The sequence below is a fragment of the Littorina saxatilis genome, linkage group LG17 (genome assembly GCF_037325665.1).
Source record: "Littorina saxatilis isolate snail1 linkage group LG17, US_GU_Lsax_2.0, whole genome shotgun sequence".
Taxonomy (NCBI): domain Eukaryota; kingdom Metazoa; phylum Mollusca; class Gastropoda; order Littorinimorpha; family Littorinidae; genus Littorina; species Littorina saxatilis.
Window position 1 is genome coordinate 533,586 of NC_090261.1, and position 23,150 is coordinate 556,735.

The 23,150-nt window shown below is 42.2% G+C and overlaps 1 protein-coding gene across 2 annotated transcripts; it reads left to right on the forward strand.

Moving 5' to 3' along the window:
* The first annotated feature begins 8,629 nt into the window (after positions 1 to 8,629).
* On the forward strand, positions 8,630 to 19,263 carry LOC138953586 (loricrin-like). Of its 2 annotated transcripts, XM_070325439.1 has the most exons (5): positions 8,630 to 8,772; positions 8,851 to 9,146; positions 17,034 to 17,147; positions 17,579 to 17,596; positions 18,720 to 19,263. In XM_070325439.1, the coding sequence occupies exons 1-5, from the start codon at positions 8,630 to 8,632 to the stop codon at positions 18,782 to 18,784; spliced, it is 636 nt and encodes a 211-aa protein (XP_070181540.1). In that variant the 3' UTR covers positions 18,785 to 19,263. The 2 variants fall into 2 exon arrangements, with proteins under 2 accessions (XP_070181540.1, XP_070181539.1); XM_070325438.1 differs by having other exon boundaries at positions 8,630 to 9,146.
* Positions 19,264 to 23,150: the final 3,887 nt, after the last annotated feature.

The following is a 23,150-nucleotide window of genomic DNA, read 5'->3' on the forward strand; positions in this document are numbered from 1 at the left end:
GAGACATACAGACAGAAAGAGAGAGGGAGACATACAGACACAAAGAGAGAGGGAGACATACAGACACAAAGAGAGAGGGAGACATACAGACACAAAGAGAGAGGGAGACATACAGACACAAAGAGAGAGGGAGACATACAGACACAAAGAGAGAGGGAGACATACAGACACAAAGAGAGAGGGAGACATACAGACACAAAGAGAGAGGGAGACATACAGACACAAAGAGAGAGGGAGACATACAGACACAAAGAGAGAGGGAGACATACAGACACAAAGAGAGAGGGAGACATACAGACATAAAGAGAGAGGGAGACATACAGACACAAAGAGAGAGGGAGACATACAGACACAAAGAGAGAGGGAGACATACAGACACAAAGAGAGAGGGAGACATACAGACACAAAGAGAGAGGGAGACATACAGACACAAAGAGAGAGGGAGACATACAGACACAAAGAGAGAGGGAGACATACAGACACAAAGAGAGAGGGAGACATACAGACACAAAGAGAGAGGGAGACATACAGACACAAAGAGAGAGGGAGACATACAGACACAAAGAGAGAGGGAGACATACAGACACAAAGAGAGAGGGAGACATACAGACACAAAGAGAGAGGGAGACATACAGACACAAAGAGAGAGGGAGACATACAGACACAAAGAGAGAGGGAGACATACAGACACAAAGAGAGAGGGAGACATACAGACACAAAGAGAGAGGGAGACATACAGACACAAAGAGAGAGGGAGACATACAGACACAAAGAGAGAGGGAGACATACAGACACAAAGAGAGAGGGAGACATACAGACACAAAGAGAGAGGGAGACATACAGACACAAAGAGAGAGGGAGACATACAGACACAAAGAGAGAGGGAGACATACAGACACAAAGAGAGAGGGAGACATACAGACACAAAGAGAGAGGGAGACATACAGACACAAAGAGAGAGGGAGACATACAGACACAAAGAGAGAGGGAGACATACAGACACAAAGAGAGAGGGAGACATACAGACACAAAGAGAGAGGGAGACATACAGACACAAAGAGAGAGGGAGACATACAGACACAAAGAGAGAGGGAGACATACAGACACAAAGAGAGAGGGAGACATACAGACACAAAGAGAGAGGGAGACATACAGACACAAAGAGAGAGGGAGACATACAGACACAAAGAGAGAGGGAGACATACAGACACAAAGAGAGAGGGAGACATACAGACACAAAGAGAGAGGGAGACATACAGACACAAAGAGAGAGGGAGACATACAGACACAAAGAGAGAGGGAGACATACAGACACAAAGAGAGAGGGAGACATACAGACACAAAGAGAGAGGGAGACATACAGACAGAAAGAGAGAGGGAGACATACAGACACAAAGAGAGAGGGAGACATACAGACACAAAGAGAGAGGGAGACATACAGACACAAAGAGAGAGGGAGACATACAGACACAAAGAGAGAGGGAGACATACAGACACAAAGAGAGAGGGAGACATACAGACACAAAGAGAGAGGGAGACATACAGACACAAAGAGAGAGGGAGACATACAGACACAAAGAGAGAGGGAGACATACAGACAGAAAGAGAGAGGGAGACATACAGACACAAAGAGAGAGGGAGACATACAGACTAGACACAAAGAGAGAGGGAGACATACAGACAGAAAGAGAGAGGGAGACATACAGACACAAAGAGAGAGGGAGACATACAGACACAAAGAGAGAGGGAGACATACAGACACAGAGAGAGAGGGAGACATACAGACACAAAGAGAGAGGGAGACATACAGACACAAAGAGAGAGGGAGACATACAGACACAAAGAGAGAGGGAGACATACAGACAGAAAGAGAGAGGGAGACATACAGACACAAAGAGAGAGGGAGACATACAGACACAAAGAGAGAGGGAGACATACAGACACAAAGAGAGAGGGAGACATACAGACACAAAGAGAGAGGGAGACATACAGACAGAAAGAGAGAGGGAGACATACAGACACAAAGAGAGAGGGAGACATACAGACACAAAGAGAGAGGGAGACATACAGACACAAAGAGAGAGGGAGACATACAGACACAAAGAGAGAGGGAGACATACAGACAGAAAGAGAGAGGGAGACATACAGACACAAAGAGAGAGGGAGACATACAGACACAAAGAGAGAGGGAGACATACAGACAGAAAGAGAGAGGGAGACATACAGACACAAAGAGAGAGGGAGACATACAGACTAGACACAAAGAGAGAGGGAGACATACAGACAGAAAGAGAGAGGGAGACATACAGACAGAAAGAGAGAGGGAGACATACAGACACAAAGAGAGAGGGAGACATACAGACTAGACACAAAGAGAGAGGGAGACATACAGACAGAAAGAGAGAGGGAGACATACAGACAGAAAGAGAGAGGGAGACATACAGACACAAAGAGAGAGGGAGACATACAGACTAGACACAAAGAGAGAGGGAGACATACAGACAGAAAGAGAGAGGGAGACATACAGACAGAAAGAGAGAGGGAGACATACAGACACAAAGAGAGAGGGAGACATACAGACACAAAGAGAGAGGGAGACATACAGACACAAAGAGAGAGGGAGACATACAGACAGAAAGAGAGAGGGAGACATACAGACACAAAGAGAGAGGGAGACATACAGACACAAAGAGAGAGGGAGACATACAGACAGAAAGAGAGAGGGAGACATACAGACACAGAGAGAGAGGGAGACATACAGACACAAAGAGAGAGGGAGACATACAGACACAAAGAGAGAGGGAGACATACAGACACAAAGAGAGAGGGAGACATACAGACAGAAAGAGAGAGGGAGACATACAGACACAGAGAGAGAGGGAGACATACAGACACAAAGAGAGAGGGAGACATACAGACACAAAGAGAGAGGGAGACATACAGACACAGAGAGAGAGGGAGACATACAGACACAAAGAGAGAGGGAGACATACAGACAGAAAGAGAGAGGGAGACATACAGACTAGACACAAAGAGAGAGGGAGACATACAGACACAAAGAGAGAGGGAGACATACAGACATAAAGAGAGAGGGAGACATACAGACATAAAGAGAGAGGGAGACATACAGACACAAAGAGAGAGGGAGACATACAGACAGAAAGAGAGAGGGAGACATACAGACATAAAGAGAGAGGGAGACATACAGACACAAAGAGAGAGGGAGACATACAGACACAAAGAGAGAGAGGGAGACATACAGACACAAAGAGAGAGAGAGACATACAGACACAAAGAGAGAGGGAGACATACAGACACAAAGAGAGAGGGAGACATACAGACACAAAGAGAGAGGGAGACATACAGACACAAAGAGAGAGGGAGACATACAGACACAAAGAGAGAGGGAGACATACAGACACAAAGAGAGAGGGAGACATACAGACACAAAGAGAGAGGGAGACATACAGACACAAAGAGAGAGGGAGACATACAGACACAAAGAGAGAGGGAGACATACAGACATAAAGAGAGAGGGAGACATACAGACACAAAGAGAGAGGGAGACATACAGACACAAAGAGAGAGGGAGACATACAGACACAAAGAGAGAGGGAGACATACAGACATAAAGAGAGAGGGAGACATACAGACACAAAGAGAGAGGGAGACATACAGACACAAAGAGAGAGGGAGACATACAGACACAAAGAGAGAGGGAGACATACAGACACAAAGAGAGAGGGAGACATACAGACACAAAGAGAGAGGGAGACATACAGACACAAAGAGAGAGGGAGACATACAGACACAAAGAGAGAGGGAGACATACAGACACAAAGAGAGAGGGAGACATACAGACACAAAGAGAGAGGGAGACATACAGACACAAAGAGAGAGGGAGACATACAGACATAAAGAGAGAGGGAGACATACAGACACAAAGAGAGAGGGAGACATACAGACACAAAGAGAGAGGGAGACATACAGACACAAAGAGAGAGGGAGACATACAGACATAAAGAGAGAGGGAGACATACAGACACAAAGAGAGAGGGAGACATACAGACACAAAGAGAGAGGGAGACATACAGACACAAAGAGAGAGGGAGACATACAGACACAAAGAGAGAGGGAGACATACAGACACAAAGAGAGAGGGAGACATACAGACAGAAAGAGAGAGGGAGACATACAGACACAAAGAGAGAGGGAGACATACAGACACAAAGAGAGAGGGAGACATACAGACAGAAAGAGAGAGGGAGACATACAGACACAAAGAGAGAGGGAGACATACAGACTAGACACAAAGAGAGAGGGAGACATACAGACAGAAAGAGAGAGGGAGACATACAGACACAAAGAGAGAGGGAGACATACAGACACAAAGAGAGAGGGAGACATACAGACACAAAGAGAGAGGGAGACATACAGACACAAAGAGAGAGGGAGACATACAGACATAAAGAGAGAGGGAGACATACAGACTAGACACAAAGAGAGAGGGAGACATACAGACAGAAAGAGAGAGGGAGACATACAGACACAAAGAGAGAGGGAGACATACAGACACAAAGAGAGAGGGAGACATACAGACACAAAGAGAGAGGGAGACATACAGACACAAAGAGAGAGGGAGACATACAGACACAAAGAGAGAGGGAGACATACAGACTAGACACAAAGAGAGAGGGAGACATACAGACAGAAAGAGAGAGGGAGACATACAGACACAAAGAGAGAGGGAGACATACAGACACAAAGAGAGAGGGAGACATACAGACACAAAGAGAGAGGGAGACATACAGACACAAAGAGAGAGGGAGACATACAGACAGAAAGAGAGAGGGAGACATACAGACAGAAAGAGAGAGGGAGACATACAGACACAAAGAGAGAGGGAGACATACAGACACAAAGAGAGAGGGAGACATACAGACACAAAGAGAGAGGGAGACATACAGACACAAAGAGAGAGGGAGACATACAGACACAAAGAGAGAGGGAGACATACAGACAGAAAGAGAGAGGGAGACATACAGACAGAAAGAGAGAGGGAGACATACAGACACAAAGAGAGAGGGAGACATACAGACACAAAGAGAGAGGGAGACATACAGACAGAAAAAGGCAGCCGGAGAGACAGACTGAGAAAGATGAAGAAACATACAGAGTGAGAGAGAAACGGGAAAATTACTAATTTTCCGGGAATAATTACTAACTTTCACCTGTTAATTACTAATTTTTAGTTTTGGCTCACTTCCTGACGGATTGCTAGTGCCAAAACTAAAAATTAGTCATTTTCCCGTGAAAATGAGTAACTAACAGGTGAAAACAGTAACTGACAGCGTTAATTTGTAATTATCAGGTGATAATGGGTAACCCCAGGTTTTGGCACTAGTAAGCCGTCATAGGGCTTACTAGTGCCAAAACCTCATAATTGTAATTATCAAGGGAATAATTACTAATTAACGCTGTCAGTTACTGTTTTCTCGTGTTAATTACTAATTTTCCCGGGAAAATTACTAACTTTCACCTGTTAATTACTAATTTTAAGTTTTGGCTCACTTCCTGACGGATTGCTAGTGCCAAAACTAAAAATTAGTCATTTTCCCGTGAAAATTACTAATTATCCCGTGAAAATGAGTAACTAACGAGTGAAAACAGTAACTGACAGCGTTAATTAGTAATTATCACGTGATAATGGGTAACCCCAGGTTTTGGGGAAAATTAGTAATAAACACGTCAAAATGGTAATTATCAAGGGAAAATTACTAATTTTCCCTTGATAATTACAATTATGAGGTTTTGGCACTAGTAAGCCGTCATAGAGGAGAGACAGAGAGGGTGAGAGAGGGAGTGATAGCGAGAGAGAGAGAGAGATTGTAGGAGGGGGGGGGCAGTTGGGATAGGAGGAAGAAACACATGAAAGGGAATAGGAGAGAGAGGGCGGAGACAGCCAGCCAGCCAGCTAGACGGACAGAACACTAGCCAGGTGACAATTTGAACACCTGGCACAGGTGAGCGCTCACGACACCCCGTAGCATCCGGTCTTCACTTTCAACCCTGACACAAACAGCACTTTACGCCCAAATCCCAAATAAACCAACAAATCTAAGTGAGCAAAAACAAACAAGTCGCGTAAGGCGAAATTACTACATTTAGTCAAGCTGTGGAACTCACAGAATGAAATTGAACGTAGTCCGCCGCTAGTGCAAAGGCAGTGAAAGTGACGAGCCTGTTTGGCGCGGTAGCGGTTGGGCTGTGCTTCATAGCACGCTTTACTGTACCTCTCTTCGTTTTAACTTTCTGAGCGTGTTTTAATCCAAACATATCATATCTATATGTTTTTGGAATCAGGAACCAACAAGGAATAAGATGAAAGTGTTTTTAAATTGATTTCGAAAATTTTATTTTGATCATAATTTTTAATTTTTTTAATTTTCAGAGCTTGTTTTTAATCCAAATATAACATATTTATATATTTTTGGAATCAGAAAATGATGAAAAATAAGATGAACGTAAATTTGGATCGTTTTATAAAATTTTGTTTTTTTTTACAATTTTCAGATTTTTAATGACCAAAGTCATAAATTAATTTTTAAGCCACCACGCTGAAATGCAATACCAAAGTCCGGCCTTTGTCGAAGAATGCTTGGCCAAAATTTCAATCAATTTGATTGAAAAATGAGCCGGGTGTGACAGTGCCGCCTCAACTTTTACAAAAAGCCGGATATGACGTCATTAAAGACATTTATCGAAAAAATGAAAAAAAGTCCGGGGATATCATACCCAGGAACTCTCATGTCAAATTTCATAAAGATCGGTCTAGTAGTTTACTCTGAATCGCTCTACACACACACACACACACAGACACACACACACACACACACACACAGACACACATACACCACGACCCTCGTCTCGATTCCCCCTCTATGTTAAAACATTTAGTCAAAACTTGACTAAATGTAAAAACACCTAAAAAGCGTATTGAATTAAGTTAAACAAACCAACAACAGAAATGCAATTTCTAATCATAAATTTAAGAGAAATAATGTAGAACAGTCACCAAAAGAAATGCTTCCAATGTGTTTGGCAGGTTTGAGTTTAATTTTTAGGTGAAGTACAGAAGAAACATTGACATTATTTTGATTGATGTCACCCAAAACAATGTATTTACAAATGTCAAGGTCTCCGCTATACTTCTCATCAAAGTATAGGTACACGTTTATGGACCACACGGCACAGTATCTGTATAACATTTCCCGAGTTCGAATAGAAATGAAAATCTCAGTTCCAATAAAAATGATAAATGATGGACGTCGTTTAAAAATGCGGCAATTAGACGAAAACTCAAAATTAAGTCATGGTGTCTCGACACGAGGGTCGTGGTGTATGTGTGTCTGTGCGCGCGTGTGTGTAGAGCGATTCAGAGTAAACTACTGGACCGATCTTTATGACATTTTACATAAGAGTTTCTGGGTATGATATCCCCAAACTTTTTTTCATTTTTTTGGATAAACGTCTTTGATGACGTCATATCCGGCTTTTTGTAAAAGTTGAGGCGGCACTGTCACACCCTCATTTTTCAATCAAATTGATTGAAATTTTGGCCAAGCAATCTTCGACGAAGGCCGGACTTTGATATTGCATTTCAGCTTGGAGGCTTAAAAATTAATTAATGACTTTGGTCATTAAAAATCTGAAAATTGTAATTACATTTGTTTTTATAAAACGATCCAAAATTACGGTCATCTTATTCTTCATCATTTTCTGATTCCAAAAACATATAAATATGTTATATTCGGATTAAAAACAAGCTCTGAAAATTAAAAATATAAAACTTATGATTAAAATAAAATTTCCGAAATCGATTTAGAAACACTGAATTTCATCTTATTCCTTGTCGGTTCCTGATTCCAAAAACATATAGATATGATATGTTTGGATTAAAAACACGCTCAGAAAGTTTAAAACGAAGACTGAGAGGTACAGAAAAGCGTGCTATGCAGCACAGCGCAACCACTACCGCGCTAAACAGGCTCGTCAATTTCACTGCCTTTTGCACGAGCGGCGGACTACGGTCATTGTGACAAAATGCAGTGCGTTCAGTTTCATTCTGTGAGTTCCACAGTTTGACTAAATGTAGTAATTTCGCCTTACACGACTTGTTTAATTTGTGATTTTAATTTTTTGTTTTATGCATTGATCTTTACTGTTTACTGTCTAAAAGAAAGTAAATATTAAAGCAAGCGATGGTAAGTGAAGGGATGTTCTTGGGATATCATTTGAACAGAAAATCGTGTCTTCCTCTGCAGCTGTGAATAATTTTTCATATTAAAATTGGTACGAAGCCAACAGCAGTGACGTGGTGTGCACACCAAGTGGTATCATTGTGGACACAGGCTAAGCCTCGCAGAAGGCGTGTGAGTGATCAGGGACCGGAAGCGAGGCGGAGCTGATTTCGATTGCATACGTAATTAGCAACCCATCCCGTCACCTGGCCAGCTGCATCCTGGGAAAATGTACAAAAGCCGTTGACTTGTGCACCTCGTCACTAGCCTTCTGTCGATCTGACCCAGACGTCCACCATCGCCACACCTGACCAGACGTTTCTAGCATCATGGGACTCAACTCACTGCTCGTTGTGGCGCTGCTCTGTGGAGTTGTTGCCCTTGCCCAGCGCTCTGGCAACCCCCGCTTTGGCGGCCGTAACTACTACTATGGCAACGGCACAGGTGGTAACACTACCAACGGCAACAGCACCTATGGCGGTGGTCACTACTATGGCAACAGTACAGGTGGCAACACAACGAACGGCAACAGCACCAATGGCAACAGCACCAATGGCAACGGCACCTACGGCGGTGGTCACTACTATGGCAACAGTACAGGTGGCAACACTACGAACGGCAACAGTCCCTTTGTCAACGGTACCTCTGGTGGGGGTCACTACTATGGCAACGGTACAGGTGGCAACAACACCAGCGGAAATCACACCAACGGCAACAACACCTACAGCGGTGGCCATTACTACGGCAACAACACTGGCAATGCTACCAACGGCAACAGCACCAACGGTAACAGCACGTACGGCGGTGGCTCCTACAACGGCAACAACTACCAAGGCGGCTACAGAGGTGAGGCGACTACAATTATTTTTTTATATTATTTTTTTAATTCTCTTTTTGTGAAGGTTTTTTGTTTTGTTTTGTACATGTATATGCTGTACATTACAGGACATCACCGAAACAAAGGGACAGAACCATACAACAGAAAAACACTTGAACAATTACAACATACATGGGGTGGGAGGATGGGCGGGGGAGGGGGGGATGTTCAGGGCTTGGTGGTCGCAGTATCAAAAGGATTTAAGAAAGAAAAAACGTAAGGGTTACATCAAAACATGCATATACAGGCGCCAATCCTTGTAAAATTTATCTACTGTATTATTCACAACTGCGTTATACTTTTCACAAATAAATCTTTGCTTAAAATTTCTACTAAATGTCTGAAAATGAGGGGTCTTTTTGTTCATTTTGGAAATATATACGTGGTGTTTGGCACAGATTACTAACACGTCAAAAGCTTTATCGGTGACTACATTGTTCGCAACTCCAAGAAGAACCAGTTCTTTAGACAGTTTTAAATTGTCACAATGGGTGCAGTTTGCCTTTAGCCAATTTACAAATTCTATCCAAAAAGTCTGCACTTTATCACACTCCCAAAACATATGTAAAAGGGTTTCTTCATTTCTACCGCAAAATGAGGCGACTACAATTATTTAGCGGTTCTAAGTTACACGCATATGTAGCTGGTGCAAAAGTATCCTTACATGACTGACCCATTGACGGAGGGCGGTAACAGCTACAACGACATCGCTATTCTCCTTGACAGTATCGGTACCAGTAGCATTGTAACAGACCGTGCAGTGTCTGAAGCATAACATAGGTCTGACAGTATCAGTACCAGTAGCATTGTAACAGACCGTGCAGTGTCTGAAACATAACATAGGTCTGACAGTATCGGTACCAGTAGCATTGTAACAGACCGTGCAGTGTCTGAAACATAACATAGGTCTGACAGTATCAGTACCAGTAGCATTGTAACAGACCGTGCAGTGTCTGAAACATAACATAGGTCTGACAGTATCGGTACCAGTAGCATTGTAACAGACCGTGCAGTGTCTGAAGCATAACATAGGTCTGACAGTATCAGTACCAGTAGCATTGTAACAGACCGTGCAGTGTCTGAAACATAACATAGGTCTGACAGTATCAGTACCAGTAGCATTGTAACAGACCGTGCAGTGTCTGAAACATAACATAGGTCTGACAGTATCGGTACCAGTAGCATTGTAACAGACCGTGCAGTGTCTGAAACATAACATAGGTCTGACAGTATCGGTACCAGTAGCATTGTAACAGACCGTGCAGTGTCTGAAGCATAACATAGGTCTGACAGTATCAGTACCAGTAGCATTGTAACAGACCGTGCAGTGTCTGAAACATAACATAGGTCTGACAGTATCGGTACCAGTAGCATTGTAACAGACCGTGCAGTGTCTGAAGCATAACATAGGTCTGACAGTATCGGTACCAGTAGCATTGTAACAGACCGTGCAGTGTCTGAAACATAACATAGGTCTGACAGTATCGGTACCAGTAGCATTGTAACAGACCGTGCAGTGTCTGAAACATAACATAGGTCTGACAGTATCGGTACCAGTAGCATTGTAACAGACCGTGCAGTGTCTGAAACATAACATAGGTCTGACAGTATCGGTACCAGTAGCATTGTAACAGACCGTGCAGTGTCTGAAACATAACATAGGTCTGACAGTATCGGTACCAGTAGCATTGTAACAGACCGTGCAGTGTCTGAAACATAACATAGGTCTGACAGTATCGGTACCAGTAGCATTGTAACAGACCGTGCAGTGTCTGAAACATAACATAGGTCTGACAGTATCAGTACCAGTAGCATTGTAACAGACCGTGCAGTGTCTGAAACATAACATAGGTCTGACAGTATCGGTACCAGTAGCATTGTAACAGACCGTGCAGTGTCTGAAGCATAACATAGGTCTGACAGTATCTTAAACAGTAACACTGCAACAGATCCGACAGCCGTTGGAGGCATAACCATATGAGTAACATTGTAAGAGGTGTGTTACACACAGCAGCAGTAACATTGTAAGAGGTGTGTTACACGTAGCAGCAGTAACATTGTAAGAGGTGTGTTACACACAGCAGCAGTAACATTGTAAAAGGTGTGTCACACACAGCAGCAGTAACAATGTAAGAGGTGTGTTACTAACAGCAGCAGTAACATTGTAAGAGGTGTGTCACACACAGCAGCAGTAACATTGTAAGAGGTGTGTTACTAGCAGCAGCAGTAACATTGTAAGAGGAGTGTTACTAGTAGCAGCAGTAACATTGTAAGAGGTGTGATACTAGCAGCAGTAGTAACATTGTAAGAGGTGTGATACCAGCAGCAGCAGTAACATTGTAAGATGTGTGATACTAGCAGCAGCAGTAACATTGTAAGAGGTGTAAGAGGTGTGATACTAGCAGCAGCAGTAACATTGTAAGATGTGTGATACTAGCAGCAGTAGTAACATTGTAAGAGGTGTGATACTAGCAGCAGCAGTAACATTGTAAGATGTGGGATACTAGCAGCAGTAGTAACATTGTAAGAGGTGTGATACTAGCAGCAGCAGTAACATTGTAAGAGGTGTGATACTAGCAGCAGCAGTAACATTGTAAGATGTGTGATACTAGCAGCAGTAGTAACATTGTAAGATGTGTGATACTAGCAGCAGTAGTAACAATGTGAGAGGTGTGATACTAGCAGCAGCAGTAACATTGTAAGAGGTATGATACTAGCAGCAGTAACATTGTAAGAGGTGTGTTACACACAGTAGCAGTAACATTGTAATACTAGCAGCAGCAGTAACATTGTAAGAGGTGTGTTACTAGCAGCAGCAGTAACATTGTAAGAGGAGTGTTACTAGCAGCAGCAGTAACCCTGTAAGAGGTGTCATGCTAGCAGCAACAGTACACAAGTCTATCAAGAGGTTGTCAGTAAACATAGGAACATGTGTATGAACAGAAACACTGTATCTGCTCTCGTAGCTCTGGGCTCGTATTCTTGAAAAAGCTGCAATATTGTGTCCTTTAAAGTCAAACTGTCGTTTAACTACCGCCCGGTATTTATTTTTACTGCCCAGTAATTATTTATTTTCCCCCGGTATTAATGTGTGTCTGGCGGAAGGTCGGCAGCTACCAGAATTGGTTATTTTTAGAATAGGAGATTCCTCATGCTTGCTCCTCTCTACAAAAAATACTTTGAACAAGATATATTCTTGAAAAAGCTGCAACTCATATACTGGCCTGTAAAACTCAATAAGTCCGCCAACTGCTAAGTGTTATTTATGAAACACCGGTAAGTCCTTACCGGGTTGTCTCCGAGCTGTAAAGTTAGAGAACCCATCCCCCTCCTGTAAAGTCGCTACCTGTCAGTAACTTCACCAACACTGTCCATTAAAACCGTCAAGTTTGAATAAATCTTGTTCAAATATTGTTCGTAGATTTATGTCCCTCATGGACACACATTGGTGTCATTTAAGCACCGATGCATTGCGGTCAAATACGAGCTTCTGCTCGCGAAAGATTTCAACCGATGCTCAATCATAACGGCGTGTTGCGGAAGAGTGCTTGCGTCTTGTTTAATGCATTACAGTGGCGAGGATTTGGTGTCTGATTTCGTAGCCGAACGGTTATCGAATTCGCCTGCTGCGCGGTTGTCGAGTTCGAATCGCCATCAGGCCCTATTTTTATTTTATTTTTACTCTTTGTCATTTGTTTGTTTTTGTTTATTTTCTTCGTGTGCAAAAGAGTACGTTGTAATATCAAAATTGATTTAAAAAATTAATCTTAGGCGAGATTGAGGTTTTTTTTAAAATTGATGGTTAACATGATATTACCGTTAACTACCTTGTATACGCCCACCCACCCTATGTACCAGTTTTGCCCAAAAGTGGGGGGTGGGCGTTTACCAGGTACTATACCCTTGGCAGGAGCGGGTCCTTAGCTAGAAAAACGATATTTTGGTCATTTGTCATAAAAGTGTTCAAAGGATGCGTTATTGCACAAAACTCCCCCCCTCTCTCTCTCTCTCCCTCTCTCACACACACGCACACACACACACACGCACACACACACACACACACCCACACACACACACACACACACTCACACACTCACACTAACGAGGGCTTTAAAATCGTGATCGTGATTGGCGTTTTTTGACCTTTCTGTGACCGTGATTGCCGAAATTTCCATTTCTGTGATCGTGATGGGACTTTGCCCGTGATCCGTGATGACAAAAAAAAATCAAGTCTCGTGATCGTGATCGTCATTTGTTTTCGTGATCGTGATGGGCATTATTGCAAAGCATTTTATTTTCAACGTACATTTTTCACAGCTGTATCACTCTATGATCCTCTATTCGTCAAGGTGTTTGTGATCGTGAAAACAAAAATGAAGGTAACTGTGATCGTGAAAGCTAAAATTTCCCTTCCCGTGATCGTGATGATACCCCCCTTTGTGGGCCCTCACTAACACTAACACACAAAATCAACCTCTTCAGACATCACTTCCCGCCAAAGATGAAGCTTTGAAGATGAAGACTATTGTTTGAGCAGTCCGCGGTACAAGCCATCAACAACTGTACGAGTCAGGCTTTATTTCACTTTAAGAGAGGCGTAAACGTCAAAAATTGATATTATTTCACAAGATTGTACACCGTAAGGTGCCAAACTACTAACTTGCGATATTGCCACCATTAATATCAACTAATAATCCATATCGCCAGCGCAGACCTTTAGATAGGAAAGTTCCATCGTTTAACACTGAATTATACAAAAACTCATTTCTCCCATCTACAACACAACTCTGGAATTCTTTACCACACTACATAAAACTTAGTAAGTCCCTCAAGCACTTTTTGTCAAAAAACGATTTAAGTCCGCCATGTTATTGGTATTCTGGAGATCTCATATCACAAACAATTCACTGTAAGCTCAGGCTATATATATAAGTGATCTTAATAACGATCTAGTGAGACGACACGTTGCTACAGATGCATTTTGTGACTGCAGATTTCCATCCGAAACCGTAAAACACTTCCTATTAGATTGTCCAAATTATCGCGAAGCACGTCAAGAAACCATCCCGAGAAACCGACGCAACTCGCTCACATCTTGAGGCTCTGTCATCTCTATGATAGCCTTGACCTTTGGCAGATCAGGTTGAATGCCGTCTTGGCTGATCGTGTGACCCAGAAAGTCAAGCTTCGTTTTCCGAAACTCACACTTTTCTTTGTTCAGCTTGAGCCCCGCCTGTCTTACGCGCTCTAGAACCTGCCTGAGACGTTCATCATGCTCTGCCTCAGAGTCGCCACTGACAACGACATCATCCATGAAGCAAACGACTCCTTCTATGCCTTGAAGCATGTCTTCCATGGTTCTTTGGAAGATTTCGGGTGCGAGTGAAATCCCGAACGGCAACCGTTTGAAGTAAAACCTTCCAAATGGCGTCATGAACGTTGTCAGTTTTGCTGACTCTTCCTGCAGAGGAATTTGCCAGAAACCGGAAGTCGCATCGAGTTTTGTAAAAACTTTCGCCCCTGCGAGTTTGTGTGTCATGTCTTCCAACGTTGGAAGTGTGTAGCGCTCCCGCTTGACCGACCGATTCAAACGTTTCAAATCAACACAGATGCGAACGTTTTCATTCTTTTTCAATACTGGTACGATCGGGGAACACCAGTCTGTCGGTTCGGTGACCTTTTCTATGATGCCATCCGAAAGCATGCGTTGAAGTTCTCTCTCAACTTTTGGTAACAACGGAATCGGAACGCGTCTTGGAACTGAAATGCTGTACGGTTCTGCGTCTTCATTCAGAACGATCTTGATTGGATCACATTTGACTGGGACGCCTATGTCCCCAAATGCTAAGTTGTTCATTTCATCTAGCCTCTTAACTAGACCTAGCTTCAAAGCTGTGCTCCTGCTGAGGAGACTATCTGTTTCCCCTCTCAAAACGTAAACTCTGAAGGTTGTACGCTTTCCCTTAAAGCTTGTTTGCGCTACGAACTGACCCATGTTCTCAACAGGACCTCCCGGGGACTCTAGTTTGGCATGACTAGTGTGAAGTTTGGGTCTTGGACTCATCTTTTTGAACTCAGATTCCGAAATGACAGATACTTCAGCCCCTGTGTCTATATTTTGAAATTGACCACCCTATTTAATATGCTAAGGGAAACTCTCCATGGTGGTTCGTTTTCTGTGGTTTCTAGACTACCCAAAAAGAACTTCTCGCCCTGTTCAGAGTTAGTGAGATTGTCCAGTGTTTGCTTGGACCGGCACACAGACTGAAAATGGTTAGATTTACCACAGGCTCGACATGTTTTCCCTATTGCTGGACAGACTGTACCTCTTTCGTGTGGACTGTTACCACACTTGTAGCACGAACGTTGGCCTGACTGTCTGCCGCCGCGCTGACTTGTGCTGCCGCGGCCGCCGCGATGACCGGAGAAACCTTGAGCGCCGCCTCGGTGACCATGGTTACGGCCTCTTCCTCTCTGGAAACTGCTGCCGCCAACACTGGATTTGTTGACTTCGTCCAGGTTGCTGCTAACGCCACGCTGCGCTGCCATCTGTGCCTTTACTTGCTCGTGCTGGCGAGCCATCGTCACTGCCTTGTCCAAATCTAGATCTGGTTCGAGCTGAAGCTTTTGAGACAAGTTCTGATCTGTAATCACCTATGTCTTGTGATACATATTTGGTGCAAGTTCTTTCTGACCTCGGGATGTTAAGATAACGTTCTTTTTGTACAGGCAAATTGTTGTTTAATGTTCTAAACTTCATCATTGAAACACATTGCTGATATGGCAGGTGTGTGACATAGTCTTCACATGCAACATTTTCAATCCTATTTGATTGCACTTCGCCTCCCGAGGTGATCGTAGTGTTTCGGCACTCGGTTACATAGTTTTTCGTGTGCGGACGGATCAACACTGCTCATTACCGAGGCTTTCCTGATTGCTGTCGTAGGTCAAAAAGGACTTCCATCTGACTGTGTGTCTGCGTGTGTGTGCGTGTGCGTGTGTGTGTGTGTGTGTGTCTCTCTCTCTTTAGTAAAGGAGAGACGCAGGGTAAAGCTAGTGATAATGTGAGACGCAGGGTAAAGCTAGTGATAATGTGAGAGACGCAGGGTAAAGCTAGTGATAATGTGAGAGACGCAGGGTAAAGCTAGTGATAATGTGAGAGACGCAGGGTAAAGCTAGTGATAATGTGAGAGACGCAGGGTAAAGCTAGTGATAATGTGAGAGACGCAGGGTAAAGCTAGTGATAATGTGAGAGACGCAGGGTAAAGCTAGTGATAATGTGAGAGACGCAGGGTAAAGCTAGTGATAATGTGAGAGACGCAGGGTAAAGCTAGTGATAATGTGAGAGACGCAGGGTAAAGCTAGTGATAATGAGAGACGCAGGGTAAAGCTAGTGATAATGTGAGAGACGCAGGGTAAAGCTAGTGATAATGTGAGAGACGCAGGGTAAAGCTAGTGATAATGTGAGAGACGCAGGGTAAAGCTAGTGATAATGTGAGAGACGCAGGGTAAAGCTAGTGATAATGAGAGACGCAGGGTAAAGCTAGTGATAATGTGAGAGACGCAGGGTAAAGCTAGTGATAATGAGAGACGCAGGGTAAAGCTAGTGATAATGTGAGAGACGCAGGGTAAAGCTAGTGATAATGAGAGACGCAGGGTAAAGCTAGTGATAATGAGAGAGACGCAGGGTAAAGCTAGTGATAATGTGAGACGCAGGGTAAAGCTAGTGATAATGAGAGAGACGCAGGGTAAAGCTAGTGATAATGTGAGACGCAGGGTAAAGCTAGTGATAATGTGAGAGACGCAGGGTAAAGCTAGTGATAATGCAGTGAGTGATGCGTGCAACATGTGTGAAGGTGCTTGTGCCAGCTGGCCGTGTCGGAACGGCGGGAGGTGCCAGGAATCCAGCTCTGGGAGCGGCTACACCTGTCTCTGTCCACAGGGGTTGTACGGCTCGAACTGTCAGCAGAGTGAGTGACCATACATCACACACTCACACACTCACACACACACACGCACACGCACAAAAGGTTTCAGGTAAAGGTATACTAACATGACCACAAACACAAAATTAATTCAACTTCTGTGCATTAGGCTAGCAAGAGCAAGTGACGTAAAAGTAATCGCCGACAGAATCAAGAAATAGTATTGCGGGTTGCTGCTAGGAAAAACAAACAAACAAACAAACAATCAAATCTCCGAAGTTGGACAGAATCAGAACCGTTAGTTTCTTGCTTAGATTCGATAAAGATGAAGTGAATATTTGTTAGGAAGCTGTATTATTTGAAAAATACAGGATCATGCCAAGCCATAAAACTAATTGTGTGTGTGTGTGTGTGTGTGTGTGTGTGTGTGTGTGTGTGTGTGTGTGTGTGTGTGTGTGTGTGTGTGTGTTTTGCAGATCAAGAAGAGTACATAAGTAAGTATAATTTTCTCTCCTTGATCTTGATTTGTGTTTATTCGGCTCAGTCAACAAAGAAAACTAATATCTGACGCGAACACCTCCTTCTCTCTCTCTTTCTCTTTCTCTCTTCTGGCTTCCTCAAAAAGTCAAATCAAATCAAACCAAGCCTTAGGCTTAAGTCCCCAGTCTAAGGATCTCTGTAAATTTGTCTTAAAGTTCTGATGACTCTCAGTATTTATTTATTTTTTTTATTTACGAGGATTTATATCGCGCACGTATCTCACCAAACAAGGCGACTCAAGGCGCATGTTACCTATTAATGCCGTGTGAGATGGAATTTTTTACACAATATATCACGCATTCACATCGGCCAGTAGATCGACTGCCTTTAGGCGCTGCATCCACCTTTCACGGCCTATTATTCCAGGTCACACGGGTATTTTGGTGGACATTTTTATCTACGCCTATACAATTTTGCCAGGAAAGACCCTTTTGTCAATCGTGGGATCTTTAACGTGCATACCCCAATGTAGTGTACACGAAGGGACCTCGGTTTATCGTCTCATCTGAAAGACTAGCACTTGAACCCACCACCTAGGTTAGGAAAGGGGGGAGAAAATTGCTAACGCCCTAAGCCACAGTATATTAAAAACACATTTTTTTCGTCGGATCTGATGCAACAATACGAACAATCACAGTGATTGAAGACTCCGTTATACCTATTAGGTTTCTTTTTGTACAAAGAATTAGCGTTTCATATATGATATAAAGTTTTGATCACGAATTTTCTCAAGAGCGTGTATGTTTTCAGTAATTTCTTGTTAGGGTACAAACAGATTGTATAGTGGTTGGATGTGTAAAGCCATTGGGTGTTCTGGTTTTGTACAAAATCCTATGATTTCGTTTCATCGTTTCTTACTGCTTTTCAATACGGGTGTCTGTGTAAACAAGTGATTACAGTAGTATCTAGCTCTCCGGGCGAGGGCTGGTTATACTGAAAAATCTCGCTTGTATGATTATGCCCAAACCCTCTGAAATAAAATGTTGTCTTGTCTTGCCTCTTGTCATAGCCTACGCACTCGCAGTCTTGCAATGCATTAACGGTGATTTCAACTTTTCCTCCGCTTTCTGTCGCCAGGAGAAATGTGGCGTCGCATTATGGCATCCTTCTCGCGGGCCGGCAACTTCTTCGGCGGGAGGTAACTCTGCTGCACCACCACGAGCCTCGGCTTCCTGGCGTGACGTCATGGCGGCTCTTTCATCGTGCAAGCAGTAGTTGGACACGTAGTTGACACCACATGCTTACTCTCTCAACAAAAGTCCATGCACCTACTTTCTACACCCAGAGCACCTTACTACATTCAAGCTGAAATAGTCAAGAATGAAGTTGACGTCACCATGAATAATGCAAATCACCAGAGTTTGAAGATCTTTCAAGATCGAACATCATCACGGACCAGTAAGTTAACAATGTTGTTCAGGTGATAATAATTGTGGTCACCAACATTGCAGACTGTATTAGCTGCCTTTTACAAAAATTTGTTTAGCAATTCTCGAAGGATGCAGACTTAACTTTGCCCCCAGCTGACCTTTGGATTTATTAGATAATACCACTGAAAGCTTAAGCAGTGGGTCAAGAACTCTGACTATAAAAGCTTGATGAAATAAACTACAAAAAATACTATACCACGTTCACAATCTCTTTGCAAACGCGAGTGTGTGTGTGTGTGTGTGTGTGTGTGTGTGTGTGTGTGTGTGTGTGTGTGTGTGTGTGTGTGTATGTGTGTGTGTGTAATAATAATAATAATAAAACATTCTTTTATAGCGCTATTCACCGCCAAATGGCAGTCTCATGGCGCTTTACATTGGACATTAAAATTTAACATTTTACATATAAAAAGTTTTCTTGTAAGAAATAACATACAGCATTAAAAAAAATTCATAGACAACGACCACTTGTAAGATAATCTAGAAAAATTGTTTTTAAAAAAGATGGAAAAAACAAAAACAAACAAGTCGCGTAAGGCGAAATTACTACATTTAGTCAAGCTGTGGAACTCACACAATGAAACTGAACGCACTGCATTTTTTCACAATGACCGTAGTCCGCCGCTTGTGCAAAACGGAGTGAAACTGACGAACCTGTTCAGCGCGGTAGTGGTTTCGCTGTGCTGCATAGCACGCTTTTCTGTACCTCTCTTCGTTTTAACTTTCTGAGCGTGTTTTTAATCCAAACATATCATATCTATATGTTTTTTTTAATCAGGAACCGACAAGGAATAAGATGAAATTGTTTTTAAATCGATTTCGGAAATTTAGTTTTGATCATAATTTTTATATTTTTAATTTTCAGAGCTTGTTTTTAATCCAAATATAACATATTTATGTGTTTTTGGAATCAGAACATGATGAAGAATAAGATGAACGTAAATTTGGATCGTTTTATAAAAACATTTTAATTACAATTTTCAGATTTTTAATGACTAAAGTCATGAATTAATGTTTACACCACCAAGCTGAAATGCAATACCGAAGTCCGGCCTTCGTCGAAGATTGCTTTAAATAAATTTCAATCAATTTGATTGAAAAATGAGGGTGTGACAGTGCCGCCTCAACTTTTACAAAAAGCAGGATATGACGTCATCAAAAGTATCCCAGGAACTCTCATGTAAAATTTCATAAAGATCGGTCTAGTAGTTTGGTCTGAATCGCTCTACACACACACACACACACACACGCACAGACAGACAGACAGACAGACAGACAGACACACACACACACACACACACACACACACGCACAGACAGACAGACAGACAGACAGACACACACACACACACACACACCATGACCCTCGTCTCGATTCCCCCTCTATGTTAAAACATTTAGTCAAAACTTGACTAAATGTAACAAGTCGCGTAAGGCGAAAATACAATATTTAGTCAAGTAGCTGTCGAACTCACAGAATGAAACTGAACGCAATGCAACGCAGTCCACCGCTCACGGCATAGGCAGTGAAATTGACAAGAAGAGCGGGGTAGTGGTTACGCTATGCTGCATAGCACGCTTTTCTGTACCTCTCTTCGTTTTAACTTTCTGAGCGTGTTTTTAATCCAAACATATCATATCTATATATTTTTGGAATCAGGAACCGACAAGGAATAAGATGAAAGTGTTTTTCAATTGATTTCGAAAAAAAAATTTTGATAATAATTTTTATATATTTAATTTTCAGAGCTTGTTTTTAATCCGAATATAACATATTTATATGTTTTTGGAATCAGCAAATGATGGAGAATAAGATAAACGTAAATTTGGATCGTTTTATAAATTTTTTTTTTTTTTTACAATTTTCAGATTTTTAATGACCAAAGTCATTAATTAATTTTTAAGCCACCAAGCTGAAATGCAATACTTAATCCCGGGCTTCGTCGAAGAGTACTTGACCAAAATTTCAACCAATTTGGTTGAAAAATGAGGGCGTGACAGTGCCGCCTCAACTTTCACGAAAAGCCGGATATGACGTCATCAAAGACATTTATCAAAAAAATGAAAAAAACGTTCGGGGATTTCATACCCAGGAACTCTCATGTCAAATTTCATAAAGATCGGTCCAGTAGTTTAGTCTGAATCGCTCTACACACACACACACACACACACACACACACAGACACACGCACATACACCACGACCCTCGTTTCGATTCCCCCTCGATGTTAAAATATTTAGTCAAAACTTGACTAAATATAAAAACGTAAGATAAGTAAAAGACACAAAGTTACACATAAAAAGTCTGACAATAAAACAGAACTCACATAAAAGCGTACAGATCTAAAACAGAACGAAGATGTAACACAGACTGTGGGGCAACATTAAACAACTAACAACAGGCATACTGTATTATAATACTACATTAGGACTTTTAAACCTAATACACATAAAAACATCGAATTCAATTCATCATACAATACAGGCATTAATACAATAAATTATTGGGAAAAAAGTTTTGAGGAACAACTACAACACAGTCATGTAAAGGTCAAGGTCAAGCATGTGAGTCGTATGGGCTTTGCCCTTCTTGTTTATTTGTTTGTTTATATTGAAGTGTGTGTGTTTGTGTGTGTGTGTGTGTGTGTGTGTGTGTGTGTGTGTGTGTGTGTGTGTGTGTGTAAGTGTGTGGACGCGTGTGTGTATGTGTACGTGTGTGTGTGTTTTGTACTTCGTTTCATGTGTGTATTGTAGTAGGGACTAGCTGTAATGGTATTATCCTTCCGTAATACATTTTACGAGTTCGAGCTCTCTCTCTCTCTCTCTCTCTCTCTCTCTCTTCTCTCTCTCTCTCTCTCTCTCTCTCTCTCTATCTCTCTCTCGTTCTCTCGCTCTCTCTCTCTCCAAAAATTAAATTAATAAATTAAGTTATGTTAAACATTGACACTTTTTATCATTGGAAATTGTACTTAAAATGCAGTATGAAAATTTATTTTTAAATTTGTATCTGTATATACAGTTATAATGTATTAAGTTTGATGTGATAGTTCTTTGATTATATTGTTTTCTGTTCTTGTTGACCCTATATTAGGGCGAGGGCTGGATGTAAAAAAGCAATATTCTTGCTTATCTATTACCCTCGATAATAAAGATTTTGTCTTGTCTTGTCTTGTCTCCAAATTCATATCTCTGGTTGGTTGGTTTGTTGATGTGTTTTAGAGGTCGTGTGCCCTTGTTTGCTTTGGTTTTGGCGTCCTTAAAGATATTGCAGTCAAGCAGTCATTTCGGCGAAGTTTATAGTGACAAATTTAGTTCAAGAAGTACAAGGAACATTCGCTGTCTTCTAATTTGGACAGACCTGCAATGGTTAAGTCAAAAATGCTCCGCAACTACGTTCATTTGTATAAACCGGTGTTAATTAAATCGATTCGACTGCCAAATTGTCCCTATTGCGTAGTTTATGGTGTGATTTCAGACCTTATTGACTTTAGGGGTAAAGATTAAGAGAACTCATACTACGTATAATTTGAAATACCTGGATGATCTCGACCGGATGTTGTTTGGGTAATGTTGTTGTTGTTGTTGTTGTTGTTGTTGTTGTTGTTGTTAACATAAGGTCAAATAATAACTTGCACACTCTCTTTGTCCACAGTAACGTGTCCAGTACCCACAATGGACAGCCTGGTGCACGTCCAGTCGTCCAGCTGTTTCCAGGTCATCAGTCATAACACTGTGCGCAAGAACTGGACAGATGCACGTGACGCCTGTGACAGTGAAGGGGGGAGACTGGCCGTGCTGGACACGAAGGACAAGATGGACGTTATGAGGAACAATCCGGGTGAGTGTGTAGGAGAAGCTGTTCGAAAAGTATGTTTTGTGGGTTGTGCTTGATTCGTCTCTTGAAAGGGTTCAAGAAAGCAAGTTGAAGCCTCAATCCGCCTCACATGAGATTTACAGAACGATGACATCTTTCACTTAAACAGCAATACTAACCTTATGGGACACACTCACAATAGCATTCAACAACATTATATGACACTTACAAATCTCTTGAATTGCTATTTAGCGCGCTTTAACCACAC